The sequence below is a fragment of the Bos javanicus genome, chromosome 17 (genome assembly GCF_032452875.1).
Source record: "Bos javanicus breed banteng chromosome 17, ARS-OSU_banteng_1.0, whole genome shotgun sequence".
In the NCBI taxonomy this organism is placed as follows: Eukaryota; Metazoa; Chordata; class Mammalia; order Artiodactyla; family Bovidae; genus Bos; species Bos javanicus.
In genome coordinates, this window is record NC_083884.1 from 48699035 (window position 1) to 48717574 (window position 18540).

Here is an 18540-nt window from a genome sequence, read left to right on the forward strand (position 1 = left end):
ATGATAAAAGTCTCCAAGTCATAAATTTCCCTTCTCATCTTATAGGGTAAAGATTGGGACCCTCCACTATCATTAGAATCAAAGCTATGGTTTTTCCAGTAGTCATGTATGGATGTGAGAGTTGGACCATAAAGAAAGCTGAGCGACAAAGAACTGATGCTTTTGAACCTGTGGTGTTGGAGAAGACTTTTGAAAGTCCCTTGGACTGCAAGGGGATCAAACCAATCAATCCTAAAGGAAATCAACCCAGAATATTCCTTGGAAGGACTGATGCTGAAGCTCCAATACTCTGGCTACCTGATGCGAAGAGCCAACTCATTGGAAAAGATCCTGATGCTGGGAAAGATTGAGGGCAGGAGGGAAAGAGAGAGGCAGAGGATGAGATGGTTGGATGGCATCACTGACTCAACACATGAGTTTGAGCAAACTCCAGGGGATAGTGAAGAACAGGGAAACCTGGCATGTGCAGTACATGGGGTCAAAAAGAGTTGGACACAACTTAGCAACTGAACAACAACAACTCTCATTACACTTGGGAACAAGAAAACTCAGCAGCATGGGCAGAAAGTAACTCCACATCTCAGCGTTAGGGTCACAGCCCCCTTATGAGCCCACTATTTGGGCCTTGGGTTCCGACCTCCAGTGAGTACCATCTGGCATTTTGGAAAAGACCACAGTCCAAGAATCACAAAACTGTGGTCTTGCCCTGGTGGGAGCTTTGCTCTCGACTGACACGGTGGGTTTCAAATCCATTCCTCATCACCATCATTTTGGGGAGACAAAGTTCATCTTAAACAGCAAGGATTTACTGTATAGCATAAGTAACTGTATATTCAATATCTTATAATAACCTATAATAGAAAAGAATTGGGAAAAAAGAATATAGATGCATACATATAACAGGATCACTTTGCTGTACAGCTGAAACTAATATTATATTGTAAATCAACTATACTTCAATAAAAGAGAAAAAAAAAAAAAACATGTCATTTAAAAAGCATATGGAAATGCTATTTTCATTCAGCCAAGATGTGACATTAAGGATGGCTGATTCTCAAGTCACTTTCTTTAGGTGTAAAGTTACCTCTTCAAAAAGGCAAAGTCTGAGAACATGACTGTGCTGTGACGCTGGTCCTGATGCACACGGTGCCTGGGAATGTCTTGGGGAGATGGTGTTTGGAGATGAGCGAGCTTACCCTCTGAACCCTTCAGGTCATGATCTGGGAAAGGGGGAGTGTTGGGGAGGGGCACTTGGAGCAGAAATCAGCTCAAATCTGGTGCCTGGGGCCCCATTTGGGGACTAAGAAGAGGAAACATCAGAGCTCAAGAGGTACCAAACACTTACTCAGGTTTGCAGTCACTGGATTTCTCTTGCCCACCATGAGCTCTTCAAGCATCCAGCAAGTGGGTGGAAGCTTCACATTTGAACTTTTAAAAAAGCTTCGTTGGGACATCTCCTGGTGGTCCAGTGGTTAAGACTCTACCTCCCACTGCATGCGGTGTGGGTTTAATCCCCAGTTGGGGAATTACGATTCTACACGCCGGGCGTTGTGGCCAAACAATGAACAAATAAAAATAAATTTAAAAGCTTTGTCTCTGGTGCACCATCCTCAGCCGGGCTGATAAGGGTTTTCAGAGACATGACCCCCCAGTCTACGTTGCAGAACAGTCTTTGGAAACACAGCCACCAGGGCTCTGTATCAACACAGTAAGTGAGTTTTTGAAGGGTGCCTTATATAGGTGTCTATATTGGGCTTCCCAGGTAGCTCAGTGGTAAAGAATCAGCCTGCCAATGCAGGAGACATGGGTTCTATTCCTGGGTCGGGAAGATCCTCTGGAGGAGGAAATGCAACCCTCACCAGTATTCTTGCCTGGGAAATCCCATGGACAGGAGAGCCTGGTGGGTGACAGTTCACGTTTAAAAGAAATGTGTCTTATCATATGGGATTTTTACATGCCTCTGAAACAAAACAAGGGCTTCCCAGGTGGCACTGCTGCTGCTGCTGCTGCTAAGTCGCTTCAGTCATATCCGACTCTGTGCGACCCCATAGACGGCAGCCCACCAGGCTCCTCCGTCCCTGGGATTCTCCAGGCAAGAACACTGGAGTGGGTTGCCATTTCCTTCTCCAATGGATGAAAGTGAAAAGTGAAAGTGAAGTCACTCAGTCCTGTCTGACTCTGCAATCCTATGGACCATAGCCCACCAAGCCCCTCCATCCATGGGATTTTCCAGGCAAGAGTACTGGAGTGGGGTGCCATTGCCTTCTCCAGGTGGCACTTCTCCCAGGTGGCACTAGTGGTTAAGAACCCACCAGCCAATGGAGAATACGTAAGAGAACTGGGCTTGATCCTCGTATTGGGAAGAATCCCTGGAGGAGGTTATGACAATCCACTCCAGAATTCTTGCCTAAAGAATCCCATTGACAGGGGAGGCTGGCGGGCCACAGTCCACAAGGTGGAAGAGTGGGACACAACTGAAGCGACTTAGCATGTACCATGCATAATAAAACAATGCTAATTCTGAAAGGTCAAAAGATCCCCTCCCTCCAAAGTGAGATGCACTTATTCTGTGATTAACCATTTTGGATCTTTGAATTGGTTTTAATGAAATCCACCCTCCATGGCTCCTCTAAAATCAGTTTCATTCAAAACCTTCATCCCAAAGGTTATTTTGGAGTTTTCAAAAGGAACACAGTGTCGGCATCTGCAAGCAGATGGAATTACTCAGAGCTGCCTTTCCTTTGAAGTAAATGAGATCTGACAGCAATTCATCTGCAATGAAATGCTGTATGTGCTGGCTACAAAATCATTCCCCAAATCCACTTTACCTTTTCTTAAGAAGGTGGGGGAGAGGAAATGTGTATTTACATACAAAGGAGCAATTCACCAAGGCTTGAGGACTGGTATTCTTAAGAATGTACATTTTTAAAGCTAATATGAAGAGTACAATGTACTGCTCCAGTGATTCTAGTTGAAAGCTGATTTTAAACCACAATGGAGATTAATGCTAATCATTAAGCTCAGATTGAGATATTGAGGCATTCAACATCTAGATGAAGAAGAACATGTCACAAATCCAGGCTCTGTGCTCTAAAAGCTTCCGAACACGAGAATTACAGGCGTCAGTATATAGCTTCTATCCCAGCCCACAGTATTTTATTTTTTTATGTTTGCTTTTTTAAATGATGCCACATTTGCAGAAAATATTAGGCATACAACATCAGTCATTTCTTAAGTTTACGGAGCATCATTTTTTTTTCCTGCTTTAATTATTTACCATGACCTCTGAAACATCAATATTCACAAATTGTACCTTTGGTCAGTAAATTCAACTAGTGTCCAAAGGAATAAATGGATGTTACAAACAACTTATGATACAATAATAGCATTGCTCTAATTAAGTAGACCCTGAAGTGAAAAACTAGGGTTATGAGAGTGTGGATGTGAAATGTGATTCAAAGACTTGGAGGACCAATGGCCAAACATTTCCTTTTCTGCAGGGGGTAGAAATAGATTCAAGGGATTAGATTCAAAGCGAATAGATTCAAGGGATTAGATCTGACAGAGTGCCTAAAGAACTATGACGGAGGTTCATGACATTGTACAGGAGGCAGTAATCAAGACCATCCCCAAGAAAAAGAAATGCAAAAAGACAAAACGGTTGTCTAAGGAGGCCTTACAAATAGCTGAGAAAAGCAGAGAAGCAAAAGGCAAAGGAGAAAAGGAAAGATATACCCATTTGAATGCAGGGTTCCAAAGAATAGCAAGGAGAGATAAGAAAGCCTTTCTCAGTGATCAGTGCAAAGAAATAGAGGAAAACAAAACAGAATGGGAAAGACTAGAGTTACCAAGGGAACATTTCATGCAAAGATGGGCTCGATAAAGGACAGAAATGGTATGGATCTAATAGAAGCAGAAGATATTAAGAAGAGGTGGCAAGAATACACAGAAGAACTGTACAAAAAAGATCTTCATGACTCAGATAACCACGATGGTGTGATCACTCACCTAGATCCAGACATCCTGGAATGTGAAGTCAAGTGGGCCTTAGGAAGCATTACTACGAACAAAGCTAGTGGAGGTGGTGGAAGTCCAGTTGAGCTATTTCAAATCCTAAAAGATGATGCTAGGAAAGTGTTGCACTCAATATGCCAGCAAATTTGGAAAACTCAGCAGTGGCCACAGGACTGGAAAACATCAGTTTTTATTCCAATCCCAAAGAAAGGCAAGAATGTTCAAACTACTGCACAATTGCACTCATCTCACATGCTAGCAAAGTGATGTCAAAATTCTCCAAATCAGGCTTCAACAGTACATGAATTGTGAATTTCCAGATGTTCAAACTGGATTTACAAAAGGCAGAGGAAACAGAGATCAAATTGCCAACATCCGTTGGATCTTTGAAAAAGCAAGAGAGTGCCAGAAAAACATCTACTTCTGCTTCATTGACTATGCCAAAGCCTTTGACTGTGTGGATCACAACAAACTGGAAAATTCTTCAAAAGATGGGAATACCAGACCACCCTACCTACCTCCTGAGAAATCTGTATGCAGGTCAAGAAGCAACAGTTAGAACTGGACATAGAACAACAGACTGGTTCCAAATCGGGAAAGGAGTAAGTCAAAGCTGTATATTGTCACCCTGTTTATTTAACTTATATGCAGAGTACATCATTTGAAATGCTGGACTGGATGAAGCACAAGCTGGAATCAAGATTGCCAGGAGAAATATCAGTAACCTCAGATATGCAGATGACACCACCCTTATGGCAGAAAGTGAAGAACTAAAGAGCCTCTTGATGAAAGTGAAAGAGGAGAGTGAAAAAGTTGGGTTCAAACTCAACATTCAGAAAACTAAGATCATGGCATCTGGTCCCATCACTTCATGGCAAACAGATAAGGAAACAGTGAGAGACTTTATTTTTTGGGCTCCAAAATCACTGCAGATGGTGACTGCAGCCATGAAATTAAAAGACGCTTACTCCTTAGAAGAAGAAATTTTTAACCAACCTAGACAGCATATTAAAAAGCAGAGACATCACTTTGCCAACAAAGGTCCATCTAGTCAAAACTATGGTTTTACCAGTAGTCATGTATGGATGTGAGAGTTGGACTATAAAGAAAGCTGAGTGCTGAAGAATTGATAACTTTTGAACCGTGGTGTTGGAGGAAACAGACTCTTGAGAGTCCCTTGGACTGCAAGGAGATCAAACCAGTTCATCCTAAAGGAAATCAGTCCTAAATATTCATTGGAAGGCCTAATGCTGAAGCTGAAACTCCAATACTTTGGCCACCCGATGGGACGAACTGACTCACTCATACCAGGGAAAAGACCCTGATGCTGGGAATGATTGAAGGCAGGAGGAGAAGGGGGTGACAGAGGATGAGGTGGTTGGATGGCATCACCGACTCATGGGCATGAGTTTGAGTAAACTCTGGGAGTTGGTGATGGACAGGGAGGCCTGGCTTGCTGTATTGCAAGGGGTCACAAAGAGTTGGACACGACTGAGCGACTGAAGTGAACTGAACTGAACTGAACAGGGGGCTTTATCAAGTGCTAATCCATAGGACTTCTGCGGCATCTATCGTCTGCAAGTCATGTGTAAAGAACTATAGGAAATTCCATACATTTGATGGCTTGTGATTTAGGGATATGAAGACAACTCAGCACCAAAAGCTGGTTATGACAGGACAGATGGCATCTCTTCTTTACTAATACCACCCTTAAAGGAACCCAGCATACCATGAACCAACAGCAAAATAAGAGAAAGCAAAAACCCTTCTATATTAAGTGCACACTGGTGATGACCTCAAGTCACTAGCACAAAGCCACTAAGATATCCAGGTAAGGGAATTCCCTGATGGTCCAGCAGTTGGCACTCCGCACTTTTACTACTGTAAGCCAGGGGTTTAATCCCTGGTCAGGGAACTAAGATCCCTGAAGTTCCAGGGCATGGCCAAAAAAAAAAAAAAAAAACAGAAAAAGTTTTAAAAGATATCCAGGTTGGGACTTTCCTGGCAGTCCAGTGGTTAAGACTCCATTTTATTAATGCAGGGAACACAGTTTCAATTCCTGGTCAGAGAACTAAGATCTCACATGCCATGCTGCATAGCAAAAAAATTTTTTTAGATACCAAAAAAAAAAGATATCCTGGGTAAACACCCAATTATGGAAAATGCTCAGTAAGAAGAGACTGCAAAGGGCTTCAAGGTTGGATTAAGTCCTCTACCCAAGAGTTGATACAGTCAAACTAGAGCCTGCCAGGTTTTCAAGAGCAGGGGCTTATTTCAATGCAGAAAACTCCAGCAATGGACTGCAAGGTTGTGCTGGGATGTGTGTATTCAGCCCAAGCAGAGTACGCAAGTTTTCTTTTCCTTTTGGCTGCGCAGCACGGTGGCATGTGTAATCTTAGTTCCCCAACCAGGGGTCGAACCCTCACCCCCTGCAGTGGAGGGTGTAGTCTTAACCACTGGGCAACCAGGAAAGTCCAGGAAGCGATTTTTCAGAGCTGAGCACTAGGTGGAGAGGTTCGGTCCACCCTCAGTCCCGCCCTCCTGTGCATCTGTAACCACTCCTCTGTGTGTTTCCACACCCACCCCCTGTCTTGTGCATAAGCCCATCCCTTTCTTATCCCCTAAATTCTGGGATCATTGCACACACTGAAAAGAGGGAGAAGAAATCAAGACAAAAGAAGGCTTCCTACAAAACACACCTTTATCCACATCCTGTCCCAGCCCTTCATAGTCTCCATCACCTTCCCACTGAAGCTACTTGGTGAGTCAGAGAGGTAACGCTATCCTAGTTTTATTTCATTTTGTCACTGGCAAGGAAAAATGGCAAGGAGAAAGAAAATAGTATTTTTAAATCCCAGCTAGAACTTCAAAACTACTTTAGAACTCCCGAAGAGACGCCGTTGTTAGCTTTAAGAAGCACACAGCTTTATTGACAAATGCATCACCTCCATAACTAAGAAAAGGGGTGATCGACAATTTCATATTTCCACTTTCAGGGCTCGTTAGATCATTACCTCCAGAATTGCGGCTGACATGCCTTCAGAGACAGAGCTATTCACCAGCGCGAAGCAATTCTTCATGACTGCATGGAGGTCTTCCTGAGCCATCTCCCTGATCAGTCGTACCCCAGGGGTCCTGAAACAACAGGGAGCAGAGAGCATCTATGGCTGGGAATCTTACAGAGAGAGGCTGGGCGGAGAGATGACAATTTTGGAGAAATATCTTAGATCACCAGGGAAGCATGATTGATAAAGAGTTCAGTACAGAAAACCATACTGGAGTGAGAATCTGTTCTATTTCCAGCCCTGATAAGGGAGGGACGAAGGCTGTGAACACATCAGCTTCCATCCTGAATCCTTCTGACCAACAAGACACATGATTCTCAGATACTGGACGTCAGAGATGTGGCTCTTGCCATTTTTCTCTGAACGATTTAGAAAACAGACCTTTCCTAAGAATGCAGCCTTTTTCCCAATGCTTTTTAAAAGATACTCAGAGAGGGTGAGTCCCCTGGTGGTCCAGTGGCTAAGATTCCGTGCTCCCAATGCAGGGAGCCTGGGTTCGATCCCTGGTCAGGGAACTAGAGTCCACATGCCGCAACTAAGACCCAGTTCAGTCAAATAAATAAATAAAGATAAATATTAGAAAAGATACTCAAAGAGATAATCATAGATGTATCATAAACAGAGAGAAATAGAAATAGTAAAACCAAGAGGGTAACACAACCTTTGTCACAGAGGTTTTGCCCTGTTTTATTTTTCTCACCTGATGGTACGGACATTCATTCCCATTCCCCCAACCCTCTCCAGTCTCACAGTTTTGAGGTTATCATTTCACGTAACTGGTGATACTTTTACATACATGCATTCTGTATCCATGATTGCACATGGGGGTGAAATCAGTGTTTCCCAGTCCTCCTGGGTGGTGGAGTAGCCAGGAGGAGGAGCTGGGATCCTGGGAGAGTGAGGATATACACATAAAAGGGGGCTGACCCGCACGGGAGAGGATCCTTCTGGCTCTTGTCCTGCCCCATCTCCCCACGTAGAATACAGAAAGTGATGTGTGAGTTCTACAGCTACAGTCATCCTAGAAATAGAAGTCACAGGTAGGGAACACAAGAAAGAGAGACAGCAGACAATGTCTCTGAAGTCTTACCTGGTCCTGGACCAATGACCTCAGATTTTTTTGATGTGAGCAGTTAAAACCCCTGGGTGTGTAAGCCAGCATTGTTGGGTCTCTGTTGCTGCTGTTTAGTCGCTAAGTCATATCTGACTGTTTTGGGACCTCGTGGACTGTAGCCAACCAGGCTCCTCTGTCCATGGGATTTTCCAGGCAAGAATGCTGGAGTGGGTTGCCATTTCCTCCTCCAGGGGATCTTCCTGGCCCAGGGATCAAACCTGCATCTCCTGCACTGGCAGGAGGATTCTTTAACACTGAGCCACCTTGGAAGCCCTGGTCTCTGTTACGGGCAAACACAATTGATAGCAAAGACTCTGGCAAATTGCTTTCCAGAGGAATGGCTGCAATTTTCACCCTCACCAGCAGATTTTTAGTCTTTTTTTTTTTTTTTTTTTTCGGTTTTGACCCACGAGGTAAGGGACAATTATAACTTCAAAGTGGGTTTCCTGAGCATTTCCTGACCTAGCGAGGTAGTATGTCTTCACACGTGCATCCACGCGACTGCTCCCTAGGGAACTGCTGATGCTCCCAGCATGTCAGCTTCCTGGCTTGTCAGTGGGGAAAGGAATAGTGCCCAGATTCTCACAGGATCATCAGGAGATTAAAGGAGGAATTATTAATGAAGTGTTGGGAACAGAGCCTCGGACACGGTGAATGCTGGGAACTGGGATTGTTTATCAGTCATTAGGCTTCCGCTCCTGCAAAACACCTATTCACTCCCTATGCTTATCTCTCTCTCTTTTTTTAAAATGTATTTCATCATGTCACTCAGCATGTGGGACCTCAGTTCCCTGTTGCTTCAGTCATGTCCAACTCTTTGTGACCCCATGGACTGTAGCCCACCAGGCTCCTCTGTCTATGGGATTCTCCAGGCAAGGATACTGGAGTGGGTTGCCATGCCCTCCTCCAGGGCATCTGCCCAACCCAGGAATTGAACCTGCATTGGCAGGCAGGTTCTTTACCATTCCCTGATCAGGGATCAAGCCCGAATCCTCTGCATTGGAAGCTTGGAGTTTTAACCACTGGACCACCAGGGAAGTCCCATACTTACCTCTTTACTTTGGCTTTTACTTCCCTTGTAAAGACTGGATCAACCTGAAAATTGACAAAGATAAATTTTAGGAAAAGCCAGAAATGAATCTAAGTCTCAAGAGGATTGCAGATCATGGCAACAGAGCCAGATGTAACAACTCAGAAAAGGAAAAAGTAAATCAAATACAAAAGAATACCCCGGAGTCCAGCTATGGCAAAGTAATAAGGAAAAGAAGGACTTGAGAGAAAATTTAAAGACACAAACACATACAGTCGTCCTTCAGTATCCACCGTTCCAGGACCCCCTCAGATATCAAATTCTGTGGATGCTCAAGTCCTTTATATAAAATGGTATAGTATTTACATCTAACTGAAACACATCCTCCTGTATACTTTAAATCATTTATGGATTACGTACAGTACTAATATAAATGCAATCTAAATAGGTGCCAATGCACAGCAAATTGAAGTTTTGCTTTTTGGAACTTTCTGGAATCTCTTTTCCTGAATATTTTCAGTCTATGGTTGGTTGTTTCTGAGTATACAGAACCTGATGATACACAGGGCCAACTGTAGTCCTGTTTCCTGTTTGGTCTATAAGATAAGAGCCTGGTGAAGCTCCAGGTATGAGAGGCCAAGAATTATCCACCCAACTCCTAAAACAGAAGTCATTTACAGTCAAGGGAAAATCTGACAAAAACATAATACTTCAATGAAAGTTTTGCCTGGTTGATTACAGTGGTGGATTTTGTCATAAAACCTTTGAGGCAGAAGGAGTTGGAATGCTTGGTAGATCTAAAATAAAAGATCTGACTGAATTAAAATTTTATTTTTAACATGGAGCCTTTCCAGACACACAATTTTAAAGCAAAGTCACGTCCATGGGGCAATACATGGGAAAACAAAATGGGGTCCATACAATGAAATATTATTCAGCCAACAAAAAGGAATGAAGTACTGATTTATGCTACAGTATGGGGGAACCTTGAAAATATAATACTCAGTTGCAAAAGGCCCTAAATTGTGACTCTTTTTTATATGAAATGTCCAGAAAGACAAATCTATAAAGAAAGAGAGTAGGTTAGTTGCTAGGCACTGGGAGGTGGGGAGTGAATGCTAATGGGTATGGGATTTGGGGGAGATGATGAAAATACCCCAAAATTAGATAGAGGTGATGACTGCAAAACTTTGTATTAAATACTTTAAATGGTGCATTGTATGACACACAAATTATATTTCCATTTTTAAAAAGCCAAGTCCAACCTTTTAATTAGTTACAATGTGATATTCTTGAGTCTGCACTTCACTCCTATTTCATATTTAGAGGAAATACGTCCTATGAGACAGGTGCCATGCTTTTTTTTTTAAGATTTATTTATTGGCTATGGTGGGTCTCCTTTGCTGTATGTGGGCTTTCTCTAGTTGTGGAGATTGGGGGCTACTCTCTAGTTGTGGGGCATGGGCTTCTCACTGAGGTGGCTTCTCTTGTTGAGGAGTACAGGCTCCAGGCATACAAGCTTCAGTAGTTGTGGCTCATGGGCTTAGTTGCTCTGTGACATGTGAGATGTTCCCAGACCAGGGACTGAACCAGTGTCTCTTGCATTGCAAGTCAGATTCTCAACCACTGGATTACTAGTGGAGCTCCCAGGCACCCTGTTTCATCCCATTGTATCCCTGGTAGTCAATATGTTTGCTAAATTAATGCAAACATTAATAGCAATGTTTCTTAAACTGGTCTCTTATACCAACATTTTTTGACTCCACATGCTTTTAAGAAAACTCATATGTAGATGTCCAGACTGAGTGAGGCTCTGGAAACAGACCACCTGGGTCAAATCCTTCCCAAACCAATCTCTAGCCACATGGCCATGTGCACATTAATGGATCTCTCTGGGCTTCAGCCTCCTCATTCATAAGAAGAGAATGATAACAGCACCGTGGGATTGTTGGGAGGATCAAATAGTTAAAATACATTCAGTGCTTACAACTTTTTCTGAAACACAGTAACTGCTATATGAGTAGTAGAAGAAAAGTTAAATATCAAAGCCTTGCTAGAATGCATAAGAGTGAGAGCTGCAGATTGCAGCACTAATACAAAAATATCTAGACACTCCATCTCAAACGTGTACTTTCCCAGTGACACTGCCGTACTTCTCAGCAAGACCCTGCACACCTGAAGGCCATCACAGAATCCACAGAAAACACACCTTATTCCTGACCATCAGAAGCCAAACTAACGTACTCTTTATGCACAATGACCTCTTCTCGGGTAAATTTACTTCCTGAAGTACCAAGAGGATCTTTACGGATAACTTTCCACCTGTCATAGGGTCCCTACAATCCTATCAGGATGAAGCTGCAGTGCATGTTTATCGCGTCTGTTTCATCCAACTGCAAACTATTAAATGAAACAATCAGTAGACAGGTTTTACCCTGCATCCCTCCCCAGGTTTTATTAACAATGAATACAATTTTAAAATAACTGAGAAAATATTCTTAAACTTAAGCAAGTGTAAGACAAAATTCTAAACATGTCTTCAAAGATAGAGGTAGATGAGGGTGTAAGCACATTTTACAAATACAGTGTCTGCCAGCTCTTCCTGTTACTGCAGATGAGTTTAGAAGTGAAGGCAGATTCAATTTCTATTCTCATTCACACCTCACCAGTAGGTATCAGGAATTACAAACCAAGTCGACTTAATGAATATGATGATATCCCTAGAGTTTGTCATACTAAAATAATTTTGTGTTTTCCAAAAACTTCATTTTGGTTTCGTCTGGCAAGGAAATACTGTGTGTGTGTATGTGTGGAGGGGCCCAGATCCTTTAAAATATTCATATGCTGAAGATGTATCCCAAAGAACCAGTAACGCAAAGCTCACTCATTCCCCTGAGGTCATGACATCACTTTGATGGCAGACACAGCAAATCTGGATGTATAACAAAATGGAAATTATTCCTAGATTTTTTAAAAGCTTAATATACTTTAATAGCAAACTTGCAGGAACAGTACAGAAGATACACACCACTAGACACATGTATGTAAAGCAACTCAAAAGTGTACTGAACAGATGGAACCTACCACATGATTAAAATACTGCAAAGACCACTTAGTTGCCATCAACAAGAAACGTACTTGTTTTAAATATCATATAATACTATTTATATTTGGAATTTTTAAAATGATGTACATGAAATTACTCACAAAACAGAAATAGACTCACTGACAAAAAACAAACTTATGGTTACCAAAGGGGAAAGGCATGGAGAGAGGGATATATTAACAGCAGTCATGTCTGACTCTTTGCGACCCCATGGACTATACAGTCCATGGAATTCTCTAGGCCAGAATACTGAAATGGGTAGCCTTTCCCTTCTCCAGCAGATCTTCCCAACCCAGGGATCAAACTGGGGTCTCCTGCATTGCAGGCAGATTCTTTACCAACTGAGCTATCAGGGAAGCCCAACACACAAACACTACTGTATATAAAACTGATAAACAGGTCTTACTGTATAGCACAGGGAACAATACTTAACCTATAATGGAAAGAACCTGTAAAAGAATATATATTTAATGTGTGTTTGTGTGAGTGTGTTAGTTGCTCAATTGTGTCCAGCTCTTTGCAACCCCATGGATTGTAGCCTACCAGGCTCCTCTGACCATGAAATTCTCCAGGCAAGAATAGTGGAGTAGGTTGCCATTCCATTCTCCACGGCATCTTCCTGATCCAGGGATTAAACCCAGGTCTCCTGTACTATAGGCAGTGCAGTGACTGAGCCACCAGGGAAATGTGTGCGTGTGTGTGTCTGTGTGTGTGTCTGTGTGTGTGTCTACCTGAATCACTTAATCTATTATGGAAAAGAACCTAAAAAAGAATATATAAATAACTAAATCACTGTTCTGTATACCTGAAATATAACTTTGTAAATCAACTATATTTCAATAAAAAATTTTTTGCCACTGTTTTTTTAATTGGAGGATAATTGCTTTACAGAATTTTGAGGTTTTCTGTCATATATCAGCAAGAATCAGCCATCAGTTCAGTTCAGTTCAGTCACTCAGTCGTGTCTGACTCTGCAACCCCATGAATTGCAGCACGCCAGGCCTCCCTGCCCATCACCAATTCCTGGAGTTCACCCAAACTCATGTCCATCGAGTCGGTGATGCCATCCAGCCATCTCATCCTCTGTCGTCCCCTTCTCCTCCTGCCCCCAATCCCTCCCAGCATCAGAGTCTTTTCCAGTGACTCAACTCTTCCCATGAGGTGGCCAAAGTACTGGAGTTTCAGCTTTAGCATCATTCCTTCCAAAGAACACCCAGGACTGATCTCCTTTAGAATGGACTGGTTAGATCTCCTTGCAGTCCAAGGGACTCTCAAGAGTCTTCTCCAACACCACAGTTCAAAAGCATCAATTCTTCGGCACCCAGCTTTCTTCACAGACCAACTCTCACATCCATACATGACCACTGGAAAAACCATAGCCTTGACTAGATGGACCTTTGTTGGCAAAGTAATGTCTCTGCTTTTCATATGCTATCTAGGTTGGTCATAACTTTCCTTCCAAGGGGTAAGCATCTTTTAATTTCATGGCTGCAATCACCATCTGCAGTGATTTTGGAGCCCAGAAAAATAAAGTCTGACACTGTTTCCCCTGTTTCCCCATCTATTTACCATGAAGTGATGGGACCAGATGCCATGATCTTAGTTTTCTGAATGCTGAGCTTTAAGCCAACTTTTTCACTCTCCTCTTTCACTTTCATCAAGAGGCTTTTTATGAGCCATAGGTACACCCATATCAATAAAAAAAAATTGTTAAAGACATTTGTTTAAGAAAATCCAAATGCTGGCAATATTTTAACAGGTTTACTGTTATAAAATTCAACTTCTGAAACTTGCTTGCTGAAACATTCTGACCTGTGTTAATGTCTCTGCTTTTAATACTATTCTCAAACAAATGGAAATGGAAAAATTGTGACCCCTGATTTCTGCCCCCTATTTTTCCACTCAAAATTACACAGGTAGCTTTTGACCCCATGGGGGAAAAATGTAACATTTAGAAATATCAAACGGGAAGATAATTTTGTTTTTTAAGGAGTGAAATGTTTTCTGTCCTAGTAGGGTCTTAGGGATATTCTCGGTGTATGCAACATGCTGGATGAATGTCCTTTGGCATAACTGTGGCACATTTGGCATGAATTGCCCACAGACTGCTGCTGCTGATGCTAAGTCTCTTCAGTCGTGTCCGACTCTGTGCGACCCCATAGACGGCAGCCCACCAGGCTCCCCTGTCCCTGGGACTCCAGGCAAGAACACTGGAGTGAGTTGCCATTTCCTTCTCCAATGCCTGAAAGTGAAAAGTGAAAGTGAAATTGCTTAGTCGTGTCCAAACCTTAGGGACCCCATGGACTGCAGCCTACCAGGCTCCTCCACCATGGGATTTTCCAGGCAAGAGTACCGGAGTGGGGTGCCATTGCCTTCTCCACAGACTGGTGTCTTCTAAAAAGACAACCAGATGCCTCACTTGTCTCTTGCCAAGCACACAGAGCTGTGCTCTGTAGATGCAGATCTGTATGGAAGATGGGTCTTTGGGACACTAGTCTACCATCTTTTCAGTCTGCTGGCCTTCCAAAATAAAGTTGTTATTTCTTACCCCAACAACTCATTTCTTGATTTATTGGCCTGTCGTGCAGCAGGCAGTATGAATTCGGACTCAGTAACATTTACTCTCTGCTTCTCACCTCTCTCCTAATTACACGTCTTTTTCTCCACCAGGAAGGCCAACCTCAACCCTTAAAATCCATTCATCCCCCACTGCACAGGCAAAAGTTCCCTCTCTGAGAAACTTTGTCTGATCATCCAAACAGGAAGTAAAGTCTCCTCTCAAACTTTTCTACTACCTCCTACAAAACATGGACCTACTTTTTTTGGTACTTGTTGGGTATTTGTCCAACTCTTCTCTTTATACATCTTCATTTTCCTCCCAAGGTCATGCTAGTTCTGTGCTGGATAATATTTGCTAAATGAATGATTTCCAACTGGTTCTACCTTTCTGTTTCCTACTTTTGATTCTTTTCACTTGAATTATTCTAAGCCATTCGATTATATTATAACCCTAATATCTAATCATGAAAAGGTAAACAATTTCATGAAAGCCTTCTTTTGGCATTACATATGAATTTTGACCAGCTCAGTCAGTAAAGAATCTGCCTGCAGTGCAGGAGACCTGGGTTCGATCCCTGGGTTGGGAAGATCCCCTGGAGAAGGAAATGGCAACACACTCCAGTATCCTTGCCTGGAAACTCTCATGGACAGAGGAGCCTGGTGGGCTGCAGTCCATGGGGTCGCAAAGAGTCAGGCACGATTGAGCGACTAACACTTATGAATTTTGATGAGGCTTCCCTGGTGGCTCAGCGGAAAGAATTCCACTACAATGCAGGAGACCCAGGTTCAGTTCCTTGGAGGAGGAAATGGCAATCCACTTCAGTATTCTTGCCTGAGGAATCTCATGGATAGAGGAGCCTGGCAGGCTACAGTCCATGGGGTCGTAAGAATCAGACATGACTTAGCAACTAAACAACTACCACCATGAATTCTGACATACATGCTTTACTTATGATAATTTTTAGTTACAGATTCCTCAGAACTTCCCTGGTGGTCCAGTGGTTAACACTCTGTGCTTCAAAAGCAAGGAGAACCAGTTCAATCCCTGGTCAGGAAACTAAGATTCCACATGCTCCATGGTGTGGCCAAAAATTTTTTTCTTATTAGAAAAAAACAGAAATTCCTCTTGTTTTTAATTTTTAAACATGTTTCTTCTCTCATGATTAGGGGAAAAGATTTCATCAAGGAAAAAAAAAATGTAAAAGATAGCTGAAATACCTAACTGGAGAAAAGAATGGCTACCCATTCCAGTATTCTTGCCTAGGGAATTCCAGGGACAGAGGAGCCTGGCAGACTATGGTCCATGGGGTCACAATGAGTTGGACGTGACTGAGCAACTAACATAACCCTTTAACTAAAATTTAGCCGAAGGTGTAACAGCAACTTTCAAGTTGAAAGTACAAACTGCATTAAACTTTTCTGGGCTTGCCTTCCACATCAGTTCATTTTCAAATCTCTTAGTGAAACCAAGGGGAACAAAACACAAGATAAAGAAAAAAAAAAAGAAGGGTAGATATTTTTATTTAATGAAAGCGCATGTTATGAAATTTTAAAAAGCGAGAGCATGGCAAGCAGCAAAGAAAATTCTATTTCCTCCTTCTAAGCTTATTTACTTTCTAGCAAAATACATTGTCTCAACTCCCAGGCTAAAGGAAAATCATCTTAGATATAAGAAATTATCGTGGGAAGTCATTAAGCTGTCACGCACGAGCTGAATGTTCCTACCACACTGATTATCAAAGAGAACCATAAAATGCACCCACTCCATACACCCCTGCAAGCAGAAACCACATGCTTTGCCAAAATGGTTGGATCGAGAGATCAAAGAAGCTTTAGTAGAAAACCAGCGTCTAACTCAAACCATCCTGCAGCTAAAACAGAATCTTAGCCTGTCAACACACAAAGGAAACATCAGCACAGAAAGTTCTTTCATTCTTTAATTAAAAGCCCCTATGATGCTGCCTATGAACCAGGTGCTATGCCAAGTATTCGCTTATTTTGGCCTCATAGGAAACTATGAGTTTTCTGAGTAGTGTTTTCTGAGTCATGTCCACTTTACAGATGGAGAAACTGAGGCCCAGAGCAGTGAAGGGTACCCAGCTAGCATGCAATCACTCTATTACCCAGCCATGCAGAACTACCCTTTGCCTGACAGGGATGATTCGATCTTGTTCTAAAGATGTTAACAAACCTGCCAGCAGTAAGCAGTAATGAAGGATTAAGTAGATTTAACAGGGGACTGGGATCTCGCTTTTTGAAATGTTCTTGTTAAGAATGATCACTTTATTTTTTAGCTGTGTAACATACACAGCATCACCACTTTTTTTAAAGCAATCTAAGAACACTCTCTCTGCGTGTGTGCTAAATCGTTTCAGTTGTGTCCGACTCTTTGCGACCCTGTGGGCTGTAGCCTGCCAGGTTTCTCTGTTCATGGAATTCTCCAGGCAAGAATACTGGACTGGGTTACCATGCCCTCCTCCAGGAAATCTTCCCAACCCAGGGATCAAAACTGCGTCTCTTACGTCTTCTACATTGGCAGGTGGGCTCTTTACCACTAGTGCCGCCTGGGAAGCCCAACATTCTCTCTGCTGCTGCTTCTGCTGCTGCTAAGTCACTTCAGTCGTGTCCAACTCTGTGCGACCCCGTAGACGGCAGCCCACCAGGCTCCTCCATCCATGGGATTCTCCAGGCAAGAGTACTAGACTGGGGTGCCATTGCCTTCTCTGAACATTCTCTCTGCTGCTGCTGCTAAGTCGCTTCAGTCGTGTCCGACTCTGTGCGATCCCATAGACGGCAGCCCACCAAGCTCCCCTGTCCCTGGGATTCTCCAGGCAAGAACACTGGAGTGGGTTGCCATTTCCTCCTCCAATACATGAAAGTGAAAAGTGAAAGTGAAGTCGCTCAGTCATGTCCGACTCTTAGCAACCCCATGGACTGCAGCCTACCAGGCTCTTCCATCCATGGGATCTTCCAGGCAAGAGTACTGGAGTGGGGTGCCATTGCCTTCTCCCGAACATTCTCTCTCTCTAGTATTTTATAAATGGTTGGTAGAGAGATGAGCATTGATTAAAAAGGAGAGCAATAATATTCCAAAGGGAGGGTGATAACTGCCTTCTGAGCTGGACCACGGAACATGGTAGGAACAAACGTGAATGCTGTATGCAGCCCAGCCCATGGGCTCCCTTGTCCTGGCAGATACACCTCCAGTCTAGAGTTACCTGTCGTCTCTCTTCCTAACCAGACCTCATGTCCACTCAGGCAGGGGCCAAGTCTATTCTTTTCTCTGGGACTAAACATAAGGGCCACATTGACATTCATTAAGTGACCTACAAAAGTATTCAGTTCTTGTCTGATCGTTCATACAAACAAATCAGTGATTTGCATACGCCACTATCATCAGTTTTCTGCTTTGAATATTTGGCATCCACTTCACCTCTTCTGCTTCCCCTGTGCATCTTCTCACTTCTGCCCACTGGGTGTGGTCTGATGGAAGTGGAATTAGGTGCCTGGTCCTCTCCTTACAAAATGGCAGAGGTAACCCATGGCAGACCATGGACCTTGAAGGGAATGACCCAGAGACTAAGAAACGGATGTAGTCAAACCTGATCTTCAGCCTCCCCAACAATTCTCTTAGAAGCTCTTATCATCTCCT

At 42.9% G+C, this 18540-nt stretch overlaps 1 protein-coding gene across 3 annotated transcripts in view; it reads right to left on the minus strand.

Moving 5' to 3' along the window:
• The window catches only part of GLT1D1 (glycosyltransferase 1 domain containing 1), a 117902-nt gene that overhangs the window by 24413 nt on the left and 74949 nt on the right, over positions 1-18540 (minus strand). For all 3 annotated transcript variants that reach the window (XM_061384526.1, XM_061384525.1, XM_061384527.1), the window contains 2 exons: positions 9245-9288; positions 7029-7149 (listed from right to left, as the gene is read on the minus strand). In XM_061384526.1, the coding sequence (XP_061240510.1) occupies positions 7029-7149; positions 9245-9288 (165 nt within the window). The remainder of the gene's footprint in view (positions 1-7028; positions 7150-9244; positions 9289-18540) is intronic.